This window comes from Leopardus geoffroyi, chromosome E2, assembly GCF_018350155.1.
Source record: "Leopardus geoffroyi isolate Oge1 chromosome E2, O.geoffroyi_Oge1_pat1.0, whole genome shotgun sequence".
NCBI lineage: Eukaryota > Metazoa > Chordata > Mammalia > Carnivora > Felidae > Leopardus > Leopardus geoffroyi.
Window position 1 is genome coordinate 48,338,944 of NC_059335.1, and position 18,866 is coordinate 48,357,809.

Sequence of the window (18,866 nt, forward strand, 5' to 3'; positions counted from 1 at the left end):
GGGGATTTGAATCAAAGAGAGAAAAGAATAAACATAATCTACTGAATAAACTCTGTCAAGCTTCCGGGAGTGTCATTTTAAGTTGAATAGAAGACAGCAGAAAGTAAATAACACTGTGCTTAAGAGTTAGAATTGCAGGCATTAGAAAAGAAATTAAATTGCCTAATCCATCCTTTTCTGGGTCACCCTCTACAGAGCCCCTCCCATAGGGCTTTAGAAAGCCTTTTAAAAGTTTCTTAAGCCACGAATGTTTCCCACTTGTTTAGGAAGAGCATTTTACAATCTAATTTATATTCAGTTAAGAATATTTTATAAGTTATTCATTGCAGACTTTCCCTTTTCCAACTCGCAATCCTTATAACCTCACAACTATTATTAAAATCTCTTCCTTCAGGGGCGCCTGGGTGGCGCAGTCGGTTAAGCGTCCGACTTCAGCCAGGTCACGATCTCGCGGTCCGTGAGTTCGAGCCCCGCATCAGGCTCTGGGCTGATGGCTCAGAGCCTGGAGCCTGTTTCCGATTCTGTGTCTCCCTCTCTCTCTGCCCCTCCCCCGTTCATGCTCTGTCTCTCTCTGTCCCAAAAATAAATAAACGTTGAAAAAAAAAAAAATTTAAAATCTCTTCCTTCAGAACAAACTGAGGGTTGATGAGGGTTGGGGAGAGGGGAAAGTGGGTGATGGGCATTGAGGAGGGCACTTGTTGGGATGAGCACTGGGTGCTGTATGAAAGCCAATTTGACAATAAATTATATTTAAAAAAAAAGTAAGTGAAAACATATACTCTAAAGAAACCTGTTTCAATGCTGTAATAATTTAGAATTCTAGTCTATCAGTAAATATATGGAAATATTATTTGCATTTCCTGGTTATAATTTAGATATGTGTCTAATCAAATAAAGAAATTTTCAGGTTAATTTTTAAGATTAAATTTAAATCTAATCATGCAATGGTATCTTGATTCCTCAACAAATGAAAAAAATAATAATAAAATAAAATAAAATCTCTTCCTTCAAATGATTCCTATCCAGATTTTCCTTGCTTTCATGTTCAACCAATAAAAAATGTGTGTGCATATATGTATATAAAATATCCATAGTTATCGATATAGTGTAGATATCCATATAGATTTAGATATACCAGCTATTTAATTATGTTTAAGTGTGAATACATAATTATGGACAAAAGAAATGTGGCTGTGTATGTATTTCATACTAATCTATTTGTACTGATATGTGCATCTGTATGTGTGTATTTCCATAAATATATATAAATAACTTTGGTTTTCCTGTTCCATGGAGCAGGTTGAAAATGCATCGTATAGGTTGGTAATTGCCAATTGTCTTATTTGTAGCCTATCAAACTGGAGATTGATGGAGAAAAAAACTTGCTGGTCAAATTTGACCCTTCCTATAGAAATGACTTGAACAATTGGGTAGCAGAAGAAATTCTAGCAATCAAGTATGTAGAGCACCCTCAAGTAGACAGCCTGAGACTGCATGGAGAAGTGAACTACCCCAACCTCAGCTTTGAGACCATGGAGCTGGATTTTGGCTGCATCCTGAATGATACAGAGGTGATCCGATATATAACTATCACCAATTGCAGCTCCTTGGTTGTGAAGTTCCGCTGGTTCTTCCTGGTAGACAACGAGGAAAATCAGATAAGGTACCCCAGCCTGTCTGCCCCTCATAGCTCTTTTCTGCAGTTCCCATTTCTCTCCTTTGGGCTTTGTACTGGGTTTCCCAGATTCTGTGTACTGGTCTTTCATGGTGTTCAGTTCTGGCAACTAATTATTGGCAGAAAGAACAAAGGGTCTCAAATCGTGGTTCATCCTAGATTTTCAAACAGGAAGAGCAGCTAAAACATCTTTGAAAGCCCCAATTACCACCAGATTAGCAAAGCAGTATCCGTAAGCCTGCTATAGTTTTGAATCTAGTGTTTGGATCATTAGAAATGTGTCACTAAAAAAATGAAGTCTTAAGCATTTCAAACCCAAAGCATGGATTGAATATGATGATACATTGAGTAAATGCTGCACGGAGCTCCACATTCTGCCTATCTTGGTGGGTTTCATTCTTTTTTTTTTTTTTTAACTTTTTTTTTTAACATTTATTCATTTTTCAGAGACAGAGAAAGAGTGTGAGTGGTGGAGGGGCAGAGAGAGAGGGAGACACAGAATCCAAAGCAGGCTCCAGGCTCCGAGCTGTTAGCACAGAGCCTGACGCGGGGCTCGAACTCATGAACCATGAGATCATGACCTGAAGTTGGGCACTTAACCGACTGAGCCACCCAGGTGCCCCTTGGTGGGTTTCATTCTAAACGATACATATATACAGATGTATACATATGTACAAAATAGTGGGAGGTGGTGAATGCAGAAAGAGGAAAGCTGTGTTCACAATATTTGGATTTAGAAGTGTCTCTGTTCATTTAGAAGCTAAATCCAAACTTAATTTGGAGAACACTCCTTAAAAAACATATAAACAGGCTGTTTTAGTCAAGCCTTAATAACATTTTCATCTGAGTCTGAAGTCTTGTTCACAAGCAGGACATTCAGGCTCCTCTGTGTCTCCTTACTGGATGTTTGGACAGCTCTGGGTTCAGTACCTGAATGCCGAGCTGCCACTCTGCATAGGGAAGCCTCATGTTGTTTCCTTGGGTTGTCGGTACCTCCCATATGCAACCTTCATCTTGTATATGACAGCCAGCTTTTCCCTTCCCTGGCTTGTTTCCACAGTAACAGCGGCTTGCTCTAGATGTCTTCCGTAGACATCTAATGATGACCCAGCATGGCACTGGAGGCAGGCCTGGGCCTGAATGACAGAGCCTGCTCGTTAGGTGCCGAGTACTGTTTAGGTTGGGGTAAAATCAGCCAACCTGACCTAATGAGCTTCGAATACCAGATTCTCTGAAGTTATTCTGATGTAACATAGCTACATGGGTTTATTCTACCGAGGCACAAGGGACATGTTTTCATTTTTGAGAGGCCATTTCCATAATTAAAATAATGGCATTTTGAAAATGGACTTAGCCAGGACTGGAGAGGATGCACTTAATTTTTCATTGTGTTAAGCATTTATTTAACCATTTTTCCCCCTCTCTTCAGTATCTTCCTGTATCTTGATATTGAACTTTTGCTTATAATTCATTTGTTCACTCATTCATTCATTCCAAGAGTCATTCAGAAAGCATCCAATAAGTGACTCTTATGCACCGGACGACGTACATAGGAGGCATCGGGGATATAACAATGAATGAGACGTTGTCCCTGGCCTGAGGCTATTGGGCAATCACAGGGAACATGTGTTAATGCCAGGCTCTGAGGAAGGACAGAGGTAGGGATGAGAGCTCAGAAGAATCCAAGAAGGCTGCCCTGAGAAGCACAGTTAAATGTCTCAGATGGGGCAACAGGGAAACATTCTAAGTAACAGGAACAGCATGTTTATATCAGTTAGGATTCATGGATTCTATTCCGTTGCAAGTGACAGGAAACATGACCCTCAACAAAAATGAAAAGGAAAAGACATTCACTGGGTCCTACAACTCAAAAGTCCAGACTCACTCTGGCTTCTGGCCCAGCTTAAAGCTCCATCTCTTAGCTTTGCTTTCATGTGTTAAAGCCAAGTTTTTGGGTCAGCTTTTCTCCCATGGTTCCCACATGGCTGCCAGCTCTCCTGGGGCCACATCCTCACAGATCTGAGCTCCGGGAAAGGAACATTAGCCTTTGTACATGAACTGTCTTGAGATTCACTGTGATTGGACCAGCTCAGTCACATTTCCTGTCCCCTCCCCAAGTCAGTCACTCAATGGAGGGTGAAGCACTGATCAGCATTAGCCTGGCCACATGCCCCACACCAAGGGCTGCCGTGGTGACCTCAGTGCCCCATGGACTGAATGGGGTGGGAGGGGGCAGATCTCCAAACAAAAACTGACATATGAGAGAATGAATGCTAGAGAGGCAAATGACACGCATCTACCAGTATCCACAGAGGCCCCATCAGCGTGGCCACAGCACAGGCTTCACTGGCGAGGGAGAAACCAGGGAGAATTCTTGGATGCAGGTTGGCAGTCGTGTGTGAGAGGCCTGGTGCTGGGATAAGGAGTTTAGACTCTTGGAAACAGCAGGAAGATTTGTAATCAAGAGGCAAAAACGTCTGCCTTTTTTTTTTTTTTTTCCAGGAAGATAACTCTTAGCCTCATTCAACATGGCTACCCAATCCCTCCTTCCAAAACCCTTGCCTTTCTTCCTTTGAATACCACTGTATTCTCCTGCTTTCCTGCTTATCCCCTCAGCCTTTGCCTCCTTCTCAGCCCTGGGACAGCAGCAGGTGCACTGAGTGTGTGTAGGTTGCAGGGCTCCATCCTGGGCCCCTGCTCTCCGTGCAGTGGCAGTTAGTGCCAGCACCTGAGGCTTCCAACTGTCTCCGCCTAGACCCTCTGCTGAGTCCCGAGGGCGTCTCATTCTTCATCTCTTGGATGTTTCCCATGTGACTTGTGTCCAACGTGTCCCATGCCAAACTCAGGCTCTCCACCTGGGAGCCTTTCCTCCAGGGCCCCCGACCCCTGTGAATGACATCACTGTCCTGAGAGGGATCCAGATTCCTTCCTCTCCCTGACCTCACCCATCAAAGCCATCACCAAGTTCTACCTATTCTGCCTTCTATAACCCCCTCATTCCCATTCCATGATGATTATCCTAGTTCAGGTCACCATCCTCTCTTGCCTGGACCATTTTGATGTCCCTAACTGGACTCTATCATCCAGCCAGTAGCCAAGTGATGAACATGTCACTGCTCTGGTTTTCAGCCTTCAACAGCACCCATGCTTCTTAGGATGAAGTACGGAATACTTACTGTGTTCGGCAAGGCTCAGCATGGGCTTTCCCTGTGTTCCTCCCCAGTTTCTTCTCACTTCACTCTGCCCTCACCACACTGGCCCCTTTCCTATCCAGGCCCATTCCTATCTGAGCACACAGTCTCTGCTGGAAGCTCCTTCCACGCCTCACTTCACCAGCCCCTGCTCCCTTGTCAAGTCTCAGCTCTAGGTTCTTCCCTGGGAAGCCTTCTTGAGACCCTTGCCTACATGACCTCCCCTGGCATAGGCCCTGGTAGCCCATCTCCTTCGTGACACATCACACTTGTCATTATGGCTCAGTGTCCAATTTCCTAGCTGGCTCTTAAACCCTTGAGGCCAGGGAGCACATCTGTCCTGTTACCTCTGGATCCCAGAGCCCATAGCACAGAGTAGGCAGCACAGAGTAGGTCCTCAAAGGATGTTTTCTAATTTGTAACTGCTCCCTGCTGGGTATTTGTGGTGAGGGAGAATCATTTCATAACTGATTAAAGATTCTTTTCTGTCAGCTTCTTGGCACCTGTCAAATGAAAAGGTTCAAGGTATAAATGTCACCTTGGATAGCAAAAAAAAAAAACAACCCAAAAAACACTCCACTTGCCCTTCAGATGGGCTTTCTCTGCAGACCCTCAGGAAAACATAAGACATTCAGTGGCTAAAGGTCACTTTTATCAGATATACCAACACTAACCTTTCTTTTCCAATTAGAATTCTCCTAAGCCTTACCATTAGTAAAAGAAACAAAGGATAAAAGAGGCTTTTCTTTTTCTTCTATTAGGGCAGCATGTGAGGACACCCAGACACTTTCAATATCCCTGCCTGTCACAACACACACATCAGCCATGTGAGCACACACGTGTATACACACATGTGTGTGTGCGTGTGACTTTGCAGGCAATTCTGACTGGGCCATCTAAAGCATCTCTCTTGTTTGAGCTTATTTTTTTTCCAAGTTGGCCCTCGTGTCACCTATAAGAACAAGGAAAGAAGTAAAATGGGCAAGTATGCTAAAAAAGCACCCCCTAAGAGGAAAGCCAGTCATTGTGTCAGAAGCCAGCTCATCCACGGGAGTTCAGATGCGTGACTGGGTTTAAGACTGACTTTGGTAGATGACAGTCTAGGCTGTACACACGACATGAGGAAGCCACCAGCACTACCGGAATGTGCCCTTTCTTGGGTCTGTCTCTTCGACATGACTGCTCAGCTGGTCGAGAATGTGATGCTTCATGACATCTGTGTGAAAGGGGCACACAGGGCAGCCCGCACCTGAAGCGGCCCTTACCCTCTAAGAGGCCAGAGGGTGAGCCTGGTGGATACTAGCCCAGCCGGTATCTCTGCCCAGGCTCAGGGCCGCAAAGCTGAGGTGATGCTGGGACTTACAGCACGTGGCCAAGTGGTCTCCAAGGACAGCTTTGCCTTTTTGCTTCCAAATCTTATTATAGATACATTGAATACAGGGGCCTAAGGGAGCCCAGCCCTGCAACAAAGGAGCACGTGTTGATCTCACATTGATTTTTCTGTGATGAGCGTCAGTTGTCCCACATTGTGATTGGAAGAAGAGGGTGGAAGGACTGGAGGGAAGGTAGGGGAAGCCTCATTTCTGGATGCTTCCATTTGTCTCTTCATCATTCTTTAATTTCTTTTGCCTCAAAAATGGAACTTTTTTTAAATGTTTATTTTTGAGAGGGGTGGGAAGGGGCAGAGAGAGAGGGATCTGAAGCGGGCTCTGTGCTGACCCAAGCCCCAGGTGGGGCTCGAGCTCACCAACTGCGAGATCATGACCTAAGCCTAAGTCAGACGCTCAACCGACTGAGCCACCAGGCTCATTGGAACTTTTTTTTTTCTAAGACATGATATGTTAGTGGTAGTTGAGGTCCTGGGCTGTGGTGTCGAACATGGCTGGTTAGAATCCGGGCTCTGTCCTCCTGGCCACAGGATCCTGTGCTCTGGTTTATGAATAAATGCAGATAACATGGACACCTAAAAGAGCTGTCATGAGATTAAATGAGATGTGTCTATAAAGTGCATGTCTCTGAGATAAAAAGGAAAATATGAAACTAGTGACTGTTTTTGGGTTTTCAGAGGGTTCCTTTGTCTCCTGCATTCCCTCATACCAAGTGCTGCTAAGTGAAACACTCCCTGGGACGCTAAAGTCTTGACACTATTGGTCCCTCAGACACCAAGTGAAGGTACTTTCTGACAAGAGGTAGAAAATCCTTTCCTACAGCAGGCTGCATCCACCAAGGCTGAAGCTGGATGGCTCGGCACACCTCCTTGTCCTCCCCGCCCCTCCTCCCTACAGCCAGGTTCTTCAGTTTTCTTTAGAAAGGAAACCGGCTTTATTGATTGCATGGAGGCAGGCCCTGGGTATCCTTGCATCCAGCTGTCCTAAGCGGCTCAGTGTGCTGGCCAAGAGCCTGGCAGCCTGGTCAAGAGGACTCTGAGGCAGCCTCCCGCTCAGCTGCCTGCCCCATGTGACCTTGGACTCCCCTACCTGCAGAGCTCGCGGTATGGTCCCTGTCATGTAATACATGCTCAGTGAATGCCAGGCTCTTACCGACATTCCTTTATGGAGGAAACTGAGAAGCCTAATGTTAATGTTCATTAATTAAATGTTAATACCAGGCCATGTAGGAGAAGAAGCATCCCAGAGGTGGCTCTGAGACATTTTCTCCCGAAATTGGTCTGAAGCTTAAAGTCTGAGGGTGGCAGGTGCCTCTCGCTGGCCTAAGCATTGGTCCCTTCTGTAAATCTCCCTCTCTGTTCCCCACTGGCCCCGCAGGCCTCAGGAGGCTTTAAGTTCCTGCACTCACACATTTTTTTCTTTCTGCACCTCCCAGAGGAGTTTGGATAAGAGATAAAACCAAGCAAGCATGGAACGCTGGCACTAGAGGAAACGCAACTCTGGTGACAGAGAACAAGGCCCAGAGTGGGAACAGAAGCAGTGGGCACAAATGGCCTTGGGCACAATGGCGAGTCAGGCTCTAAGCCCCTCCAGGTCCCTGTCTTCCTTAACTCTCTCCTGTGTGTGTCTGAGCTAAAATGACAATTTCACAACCCAAAGAATAAATCCAGTGGGAATGAGGGCCATCTCCCTCCCCCGTATTAGGTTTCTTATTACGTGACAAATCACCGTTAACTGGGTGGCTTAAAACAACGAGAATTTATTCTCTTCCAGTTCTGGAGGTCCAGAGTCTGAATCCATTTCACTGGGCCTAAGTCAAGTGTGGACAGGGCCACACGCTCCCTCTACTCCCTCCAGAGGCTCTAGGGAAAATATAGGAAAGTCCCCATTCTTGCCTTTCTCAGATTCTGGAGCTGCATTCCTGGCATGCCTTGGCTCCTGGCCCCTTCCTCCTTCCTCAAAGCCCACAGTATAGTGTCCTCCCATCTCTCTCTCCACTGAGATGGCCACATCCCCCTCTCCATTCTCTGCAGTAGTATCACTTTCTGCCGCCTTCTTGTAAGGACACTTGTGATCATATCATGGGTCTCACCCAGATCCATCTCCCCCATCGCAAGACCTTAACTCACTCCCATCTGCAAAGTCCCTTTTGCTGTATAAGAAAACGTTCCCAGACTGTGGGGCTTCAAACAGGGACATGTGGAGAATGCCCATCAGTCAACCTACCAGATGCCCTGACTCTGCCAGCACCAAGTTCTCATGCTCTCTTCACTCTCTGCCAGGCCAGATTGGCTTTTTTAAAAGGTAAAATGGATTTTCAATACTGATGACTTTATAATACCATAAGGAAGTTTTGGTTCTAGTTTATAGCAAACATGACTCAAACTAACATATAAAAAAATAGAGCGCACTGGCTCATGTAACAACAGAAAGTGTCTAGGTGTGGGTTTTAGGCACAGCTCGACCCAAGGTCAGGCAGTGTCACCGGTGCATCGTATCTCCCCCACTGTCTCTTCGCTCTGTCCTCTGCTGTGTCGGCTCCATTCTCGGGCAGGTTCTGCACACACTGTTGCAAGATGACTTAGAAGCTCCAGCAGCTCCAGCTTGCATATGCCAGGTTCAAGTCCGGAGGAAAAAGGTAGAGGCTTTTCTCTGAATAAGCCCTGGCAAATGTTTGGCTCTGGTTGGTTCCCGTGTCCGTCCCTCCACTAAGGCCTGGGGAACCCAGTGCTGCCCCTGGTCTAGGCTGAAAGTTAGAGATAGACTAATTGCCAGAGGGAAATGTAAGGCACCTGAGCAGAGAAAGGGAGCTTGGATCCCCGGTAGCACAGAGCAAAGATGCCCAGCATAATGGTAAGAACAGTGTGTTTCTATTACAAATCCCAAGCCAAAGACATGAGCATCTAATTATGAAATAGGCACCAGCTGCTTGGAAAGCTGTTTGAGGGACCTTACCAGTGCCCCAGGGACATGATAAGCTGATAGGACCCTCAGACATTGGAAAACAACTCATGATGAGACCTTTGCACCTATTCCCAGCACCGCCACCCTGTCACCATGGAGCGCAGGGCACCAGCTTCATGGGCACCTTCACATTTTCTCGTTCTGCAGCATTGATTTTTCACATGAAATATAATGTCCGCATCTTTGAAACGTTAGGATTAGACCACCAATACGGTGAACAAATTCACATCTTTACTATGAGAAAAACCGCTTTCAACATCTTCCCAGAGCAAAATATGTCTGAAGTAGGAATTACCTCCTGTAGACAATGGTGTAAGGCCATATCTCCAGTAAAGAGATAATATTAGGAGCATGAGAGAAAGATTCTGTAATTTTGACCATAAAAATAACCATAATTGTGTGCTTATCACGTGCCAGGCACAATTCTAACCCCATTATATCTCTTAGCTCATGTCCTACAACAATCCTGTTAAGTATTAACATCTCCCCTTGAAACTGAGCCCACGCAACGGACCCAACCTGCCACGTGTGTGCTGATGGCAAAGCCCCTGCCTTAACCACTACCTTCTGCTGACATATGAAAGCGCCCTCTTCTCTATATTTTATTACTGTATATCCATCTTTCATTTAAATGAGCCTTTTGTGAATACTCCATCCAAACATTGTGCTAGGTACTGTGGATACTGCGGAGATAAATGAGACGCTTCCCTGTCCCTACAAATTGATAAACCACTGGTGATGGCAGGTGGTCGTGGTCGTGGTTTAGTATTTGTCCAATTCATTCTTGCATGCTCTCATCCCCACTCACCATCCAAGACTCTGAAGGGACATATGTGGGAAAACACGTGTGCTGAGAAGTGGAGAGGCATCTTGTGGGGCCCGGCCACCTCCCGGCGCTTCAGAAGCGAGGGCTCCAAACTCAGCTGGTTCTTCCTTCTCGTACTTCACAGTTTGCAACCAGAGAATCATTGCAGAACCTCGCTTTAAAGCCTTTTGCTTAGACTTTTTAACTGTTTGAAGGATACCATTTTGGCCTTTAAGAATCAGGTTGGCCCGAGCAAGAAGTAACAACAGAGCTTGACAGCAGTCAAGTTGGAGTAGCTGTTGGGTTTGCTTCTGGAGAAAGAATGGAAAGGAGAAACTGACGAGTGAGATCCAGAAAACCAGCTAAATGTATAAGGGTGCTGTCCCAAGGACTGTGGTAACCTGAGAACTGCTGTGGTCGGTAGCCAGGTGGGAGGTATTTTAGAGGAGGACCGAATGGGACTTGCCGAGGGGCTGGATATGAGGGGGAAGAGAAGGGTATATCAAGGTCGGTGCCTGAATTTTCAGTTCGAGGAACTAGATAAGTGATAGTGCTGGTGGGTGAGAAGAGAAACAGTCCAGATTTGCTGGTAGAAGGAGAAAGAGGGTCTGGGTCCAGACAAGATTACAATAAAGCTCCGTGAATATTTGCCTTCCCGCCCTCCCTCCCTGGCCATAAAGCAAGAATCAATGTAGAAAATTAATTGGGCTCCTTCAGCACAACCTGGTAAGTAGCAGGTGCTGCGTGACACCAGGTCAACAACAGAAATAGTTTCCAGTAAACAGGACCTGAGGGATGGATTTTTTTTTAAGTAACAGATTTGTGAATCTCTGTCATAGAAACTTAGCTCCTTACAATGCATTACGGCTGGCCCTTAGCCGCCTCTGTTCATTTAAGAACTTCTGGCAGGACTAGGGGATGGCAAACAGGAAGATGGAAATCTGAGTTCTTCTTGGTCCAATGACAACATGTAAGAAGTTTGGTGGCTATGCGGTTTTGTCTTCCTCAGTCTACTCTTTTCACTTTGCAGATGAGGTGCTGGGGATATCAGGATAATGTGCTTTCTCATGTCAGCATTCTGTGATTCTAGGAGGACCAAGAAGGGGACTTTGAAGAGTAGGCAAAATTAGAGGACTCAGCAAGGAAGGCTGAGAAAGAAGAAAGTGGCCACCTAAACCAAGAAAAGGGAATTTGTTTTTAAAAATTTTTTTTTAAAGTTTATTTTTGAGACAGAGAGAGACAGAGCATGAACGGGGGAGGAGAAGAGAGAGAGAGAGACACAGAATCGGAAGCAGGCTCCAGGCTCTGGGCCATCAGCCCAGAGCCCGACGCGGGGCTCGAACTCACGGACCGTGAGATCGTGACCTGAGCTGAAGTCGGACGCTTAACCGACTGAGCCACCCAGGCGCCCCGGGAATTTGTTTTTAAATGGCAGGGAAACAGTTCCACTTCCAGGAATAGGATGAGCTAAAATGCCTGTGTGTGTGTGTGTGTGTGTGTATGTGTGTGTGTGTGTATACATATATATATATATATATATATATATATATATATATATATATATGTTTTAATTTCGAGGTATGAATGAGCTAACAGAAATTCCTACAGGTAAAGTTCCAAGGAACATTGAATGTTCATGTTAGTTTCCTATAATGTACTAGTTTGCTACTTTACCTCAGACTGGGAGGCTTAAACAACAGAAATTTTTTTTTTTTAAGTTCTGGAAGCTAGAATCCTGAGATCAAAGGGTTGAAAGGGTTAGTTCCTTCTATGGAGTATGAGGGAAGAATCTGTTCTAGGCCTTCTTCTTGGCTTGGAGATGACTGTCTTCTCCTTGTGGCTTTTCTTTGCACATGTACATGTGGCCAAATTTCCAAATTTTATAATAATAAAGTGCATGTCGCATCACATCCATTATAAATACCACATTCTTAGTAAATTTGAAGCCCTTTGTGAAAGAGAACACTGTGAGGTCGGCCTCTAGCTGACCTGCTTATACTCCGTGCTGATGCCTCTAGAAGCCTCCGGGGCCTCCCTCATCAGGCTTTCCACAGCCCATCCATCTAGAATCTTCTCTCCTGCTGTGATGGGCCAGCTAATTTGCCTGACCAGGGGGTCAGATTAGCTTCTGGGAATGATGGGAGGACTATGGCCATCTCTCAAGTCTAGGCTTCCAGAAACAAGTTCCTGCTTTTGTAGTGGACCTGCAAGAGATCAAGGCCAAGCCTTCAAAGGAGACCTTGGAAGAGGGTGGGCCTTTTGCTCTTTTCATATTTAATTTAAAGGTGATCACCATTAAGGATCATATTGTCTCCTTCTGTTTACAATGGGTCAGTACAGTTTCAAGAGATACCGTGTCTGTTATCCCATAGAGAAATGAACTGAGCTGTTTTTTCATTTCAATTTTGAGTGTTATGAAACTTTTCATCCTGCTTTTATGTTGTTACAGAAGAACTCTGGCTACCTTATTATAGATTCATTCTTTTTAAGGCATCTTCCCAGTGCCTCCAATACCAGTGGAGGGCATCAGCCACGTTGATATTCGGTGTGAGCTAAGCTGGCTTCTAAAGAAATCAGTGGAAAGCATCAGTGCATATTTGAACCTAACCTGAGTTAGGGTTATGTCTGCTTGGTTCATTTAGTGATCTGATTCTTAAAAAGAGTCTATTTGATTTATCTGCGTTTTCATATTAATTAAAATCCCCCAAAGCTAGCTACATCTACTGAAGACCAGACACTAAAAGAAATTAACTTGAAAAAAACCATCCTGTTTTGAAAGTATTTCTAAAGGACTTTGAAACTGATTGATTATAAGGGAGATTTCACAGCCTATCTACCTGTTCAGCCTTTCGAAGAGTATGTAGCAGTGGGGACACCTTCTGGAGCTTTTATGGAAGTGGCCATTTCTCACAGAAAAGAGCTTCAAGGAGATTCTGGACACATTCCTCCACTACGCACCTTGCAGCAAAACTCTTTGTGGGAAGTCACTTCAAGGCAAGGTCAACTGTGTCTTGCTTCTCCTTACCTTGATTACAATTGGGATGGATTCCCTCATCGTCCAAAGGAAGGTTCTAGACCATACATTGTATGTTCTTTAATGTATGTTGTGGGTTCCAGTTACTTTTAAAATGAAAAAGCCTGCGAGTCACTGCCATGGGGACAGCACGGCAGAAGTAACCAAGGAGAAGCCCCTACTGATGAGGTAGAGTGTCCAGCAAAGCTGTTAAGATAGCGTTAGCTCTGGATCCAGGCTAACTGATCTCAGCCACTTACTTGCTTTCTGAGCTTCAGTTTTGTCACCTGAAGACTGAGGACCATCACAACACCTGTCTCATTAAGCTGCCGTGAACATTTAGCTAGGCAGTCCTTATTAAGTGTTTAATATGGTACCTGGTAGAGCGGAAGTGCTGAGTAGTGTTGGCTGCAGTTACTTAATTAGGCCATGTTTTAGTCTGTTTGGACTGCTGTAACAAAATAGCAGAGATTGGCGGGCTTACAAGCAGCACACATCCATCTCTCACACTTCCGGAGGCTGAGAAGTCCAGATGATGGCACAGACAGACTTGGTGTCTGGTGAGAACTGCTTCGTGTTTCACAGATGGTGTGTTTTGCCGTGTGCTCACAGGTGGAAAGACCCAGCTAGTTGTCTGGGCTGTCCTTTAGAAGGTCACTAATCCCAGTCATGGGGGCTCAGCCCTCATGACCTGATCGCCTCTCAAAGGTCCCTCCTCCTAATACCATCACCTCATGGGTTAGGATCCCAACATATGAAATCTGAAGGGACACAAACATTTGGACCGTAGCAGGGCTCTTGTTTTACCACTACTTTCCCTACCTTCTTGCCACCACCTTTTTAATCAGTGGTTCTCAGCCTTGAAAGCACATTAGAATCATGTTGGAAGCTTTTAAATATCTTGATTCCAAGTAAATCAGAATCTCTGCAGTTGGGGCTCAGGCATCAGTTCTTAGAGTTCCATAGGTGATTCCAATGGACAGCTGCAGGGGAACCACTATTCTGGAAGCTCCAATTGCAAATTCTTTTGATAAAAATATGATTTCACCCCCTGAGTTCTGAGCCACTTGAGTTTCAGCTTCTCAGTTATGTTCCACCAACTTTTCCCTTAGCACAGGTGACAGGTTCGAATCCTTGTGGGACATAATAAAGTCAAAGGGCTAAGCCAAGCTGTCTTTCATAATGGGTATGTGTCTGCGGTTTGCTTCCCTTTCTCCTGTGGCAGAACTGGAATGATCTGGCAGGGAATGCACTGAGCCAGCCCCCATCTGTCATTTGCTTCCCAGTGTGGGAGGTTCAGCAAGTGTAAGACCACACAGCCAGGTAATAGATAAGGAAAGGTGCCTGGGACTTTGTGCCCAAAGGGGCTTGCCTACTTTTAAGTCGAGGTAAAGCAGTGATTATAATCTGCTCCATTTAGAAATAGAAAACAGGGGCTGATCTAATCTGGAGCAGGTTTGTGAGGAGTGGAGTAAGAGGAAGGGAGTGAGGGAGGCAGGGAGGGAATTCATCTGAAGTCCAAGAAGGAAAGTGTTTGCCACCAGCCCCAGCACAAGAGCAGCTCACCTGCACTGGACATTTACCATGACCTAGGCTCCCTGCTGGGTCTGTTCCATGTATTAAGCCTCAATCAGATGAGGAGGGCTCTATCACTAACACAATACCCAGGTCACATAGTGTGTGAATGGGGAAGCCAGAGTTCAAACCCAGGCTGTCTGACCCCTTGGCCTTGAACCGAACCATTGTGCACTCTGCAAGTCTTGCTGTTGGAGCATTTGTATCCTGAATCATACCCACTCCTGTGTCTCTGACTCTGATCCACTGGCCTCTGAGTCCCTTGAAGCAAGATTTGGCTTTCTTATCTTTGGAATCATAGAATGCTGCAGTGGTCTCCCTAGAAACAGAGCCTGAGATGGTGATTCTTGGGCAGGTGATTTATTGATGGAGTTCTCAGTGGGGGGAAAACTGTAAGAGAGTAAGAAAAATGAGATAGGACAAGGGGGGAAACGAGGAGATCTGTCTGAGCCCATGGGGAGCTCTAGAGTATTAATTGCCTGAGAGTTTGTCCCACTCAGAGTCCTCACCCTCATCTAGCCATCCTGGCTTGCTGTTCACACACTATGGGAGGGAGGGCACCACCTCCTGGGGAGCTCAGGGCAGGGGAGGCAACTGACAAGGAGCCAGCTGGAGAAAGATGCAACCAACACCCACAGCAGCCAGTGAGGGGTGCGTCATCCTGGTGAAGGAGATCTAAACAGTGTGTGCCTACAGCAACTGCTACGGTCGATAATTTAAATATATAAAACAGCGTAAGAGCCAAACAAAACACACCTTTTTCCCCCAGCCAGTGGTGGTTTTCACCCTTTGTATGGACACTCCCGGATTCCAGGTCCAACAAATCATTGATTTAGAAGTCATTGTATGTCTACTATGAGGCTGTCCTCACCCCCCAGAGACCTCACGGCAGCAGGTGGCCAGCATACACCATTCCATCTCCAAATATCATCTGAACCAAGCACAAAATCTTAACCGAAACACAAGCATGTTGGGGGGCGGCGGTGGGTTATTATGATGCAGCCCTACTTCCAGGGAAGGGAGAACAGCAAATAAGCCTGGTGGACTTTTTAAATTTGCAACGCAAAAAAAAAAAAAAAAAAAAGTGTATTGATCCTAACTCACCCAGGAGTGGAAAATAAAACATGAAGAGGGGAGTTGCTGAGCCCAAACCAGTGTGGCTGATGGACGGTGTGTCTGGCATTCATGTGATCTGTCACAGCTAAAGGCAGGGTTTCTCTCCTGGGTCCTCCAGCAATTCTGATATGGGTAGCTCTGGAACCAGAGCAGTATTGCTTTTCCTTATTTGCTACATATTCTCTTAAAAATAACTGATTCTAATCCTGTTTGGGTCAGCATAATGGGAAAGCCATCATCTGTTCCTGAGGCTAAAATGAAATCTGATCGAAAAATAAAACTGCCAACATTCTATTTCAATTGTTTGGAACAGGTTTTTTTTTTTTAATGATAAATTAAAACTTTCATTATGACAGAGGTTTCACTGTCCCCTGTGGCTGAGTCTGTTAGCAGTGGGGCTGCCTTCCCAGTATCCTTTGTTTCCAGAGAACTCTCACTTCCACTTGTCCAGGTATCATTATCACCCGAGGTGTTGTTTTTCCTCAGGTCTACAGACACACTGCCACTTTGAATTTTTCCTTTACAGATATTCCCATATGCTTTTTTTTTTTCTGTTCAGCACAACATCCCAGGGGTGTGCAAATGTTGGATGAGAGAGTGCTATTGTGTGGGGCAACTCTGGCAGAGTCTCCCCAGGCATCTCTGCTGACCTGGGGTGATTTAATGAGTGCCTTGAATCATCCTCTGCTGATCCGCACTGTCTCTAGCTGGTGCAGCTGAGTGATAGCCTCATATTAATTATCAGCTCCAGTCCTTAGCCAAATTGTTGCCATTGCTACCCACCATGGGTCTGAAAGCTGGCTGCATATTGGAATCACCTGGTAAGGCTGTGAAAAACCTAATTCCTGGGCCCTCTCTGAGTCCTGCCAAATCAGAATTTACCCAAGAATGGGGTTCAGGAACCTTTATTTTAATGTGCTTCCCAGCACCCAGCCCAACATGGGTCCTCAGCCCAGAATGATGTGGTTTCAATCTAAGGTAATGTCATCCGGAGACATCTGTCCTGGAATAAGCCAAATGGAGGCTGATGCAAGAAACTGACTCTTAAAAACTGAGAACAAATTGAGGGTTGATGGGGGGTGGGAGGGAGGGGAGGGTGGGTGATGGGCATTGAGGAGGGCACCTGTTGGGATGAGCACTGGGTGTTGTATGGAAACCAATTTGACAATAAATTTCATATTAAAAAAAAAAAAAAAAAAGAAAGTGAAAAGAGCTTTTGCACTCTTCTCCCAAGATCTTAGGGAATGGGATCCGCGGGGGGTGGAGGTGGAGGTGCGGTGTAAACTCTGACTGCCCCGTGGTTGTTTTTTCTTTTCTTTTTTTTGTAATGCAAGTGCCTGACTTAAGTTTTGCTTGCTGAGGCATCCGTGTCAAAGAGGCACTTTGCCAGCCATACAACTAGATAAGGAGCCGTACCACCTGGGGCACTGAGATTCCTTCGATGTAGAAATCTTGGTTGATTTCAATAACTGACCATTTGGGCCACTTGTCTCTTTTCTTCCCTGCACTTTAAATTCCTACTCTTATGTTTTAAGTTCACCAGTACAGAGTGAGCCTAAGAAATCCTAGCTCTCCACCCTCCACCCCAATAAAAGCAAAACCTAGGCCCACACTGTCTTTCTATCCACGATGTCCCTGTGTGGCCCCAGGTGTGCTGTGTAGTTTTCAGTTCCTGTAACTAATAACCTTTTATTTTCTCAAAGTTTCCTGATGGTTGCTGCTGAGGGGCATCTTCCAATCATAATAAGAACTACAAGGGCTGGTCCCACCACAACACTGGTTATTGATAGGCTGAGAGTAGCACAAAACACACAAAATAGTCCAGTTACCTGTGTGCTGTTTACCTGTTCTCACGCAACCATCCATGCGTACGTCCATCTATCCATCTGTCCATTCAGTCAGACACATATTGAGCTCATGCTCTATATAGAAGACCCTCAGCAACGAGGGCTATGAAGAAGGAACCTCTTGGTCCCGCCCTCCAAGTGCTCACAGTTCTATAGTGAGGTGTCAGCCCAGTGTTTTCCCAAGGGGAAATTGAACTGCTCTCTCTTCTTAAAAAGAGCAGTCAGGGCTCAGCTCAGAGCCCTCACCAGGTGAGAAAATAATAATGTTGATTTTTCTGAACATGGTGGATAAAACTGGGTTTTAATTTATAGCAATGATACATGATTTTCCCTTAAAATAAGCCTATTAGTGAACGTCATGCTTGAATGGTTCAAACTTAAAATTTAAAAGACTGAATACCGAGTGTGCATGAGGTTGTGGGCCTTCTTGAGCTCTCACCTTCACTGTGAAGATAGTGTTAAATGGAGTAAAACCACTTTGGAAGACTGTGTGGCAGTATCCTATAATTTTAGACACACATGTACCATATAACCAAGCGGTTCTTTTCCCAGGAATTGGCTCAGGAGGAATGAAAACATACATCTATGTAAAAACTTGTACACAAATATTCTTAGCAACCGTATTCATAATATTAAAACCTGGAAACAGCCGCATTGCCCACCAACAAGATGGATAAACACATTAGTCATCCATACTATGGAATACTGCTCAGTTATTAAAAAAAGAAAAGATCAGACTACTTAGTGCTCCTTGAAATAACATAAATGAATCTAAAAACATTATGCTGAGCAAAAGAAGTTAGACTCAAGAGTACATATTTATGATTCCATTTGTAAGAAACCGTAGACATATCTAATCCATGGTAACATAAGGCAAAGGAATATTTGTCTGGTACCCTAGTCCTGGCTCTGCTTTCTGTTTGGTTACCTGGACCCAGGATCCCTGGTCATTCATTCACGCATTCATAACCATGCCTGAGTACCTTCTGCAGGCCAGGCACTGTATTAGATGCCATATTAGGTACAGGTCCTCAGGGAGCTCATGGGCTAGCAGGGACAGGAAAAATAAGTGTGAAGTGGAAGCCCAGGGGCTGTAGGCACTCAGAGGAGAGTCACTGGACCCAGACTGGGAGACGATGGTGAAGAAACTTTTTAGGAGAAAGTGAAACCTAAGATTTGAACAAGGTAAGTCTAAGGGGTGGTGTAAGGCAGGTCCTTCTAGGCCCGCCTGTCTAGGATTTATCTGGAGCTTAGCTATAGAAACTGAGAGCCCACTGAGCACCGATTTGCAA

General features: G+C 45.2%; 1 protein-coding gene across 16 annotated transcripts in view; it reads left to right on the forward strand.

The window, feature by feature from the left end:
• Positions 1-18,866, forward strand: part of HYDIN (HYDIN axonemal central pair apparatus protein) — a 430,150-nt gene that overhangs the window by 272,277 nt on the left and 139,007 nt on the right. For all 16 annotated transcript variants that reach the window (XR_006702763.1, XR_006702764.1, XR_006702765.1 and 13 more), the window contains one exon: positions 1,350-1,663. Coding sequence is in view for 13 of the 16 variants with exons in the window: in XM_045443449.1 (XP_045299405.1) it covers positions 1,350-1,663 (314 nt within the window). In the remaining 3 variants the exon portion in view is untranslated. The remainder of the gene's footprint in view (positions 1-1,349; positions 1,664-18,866) is intronic.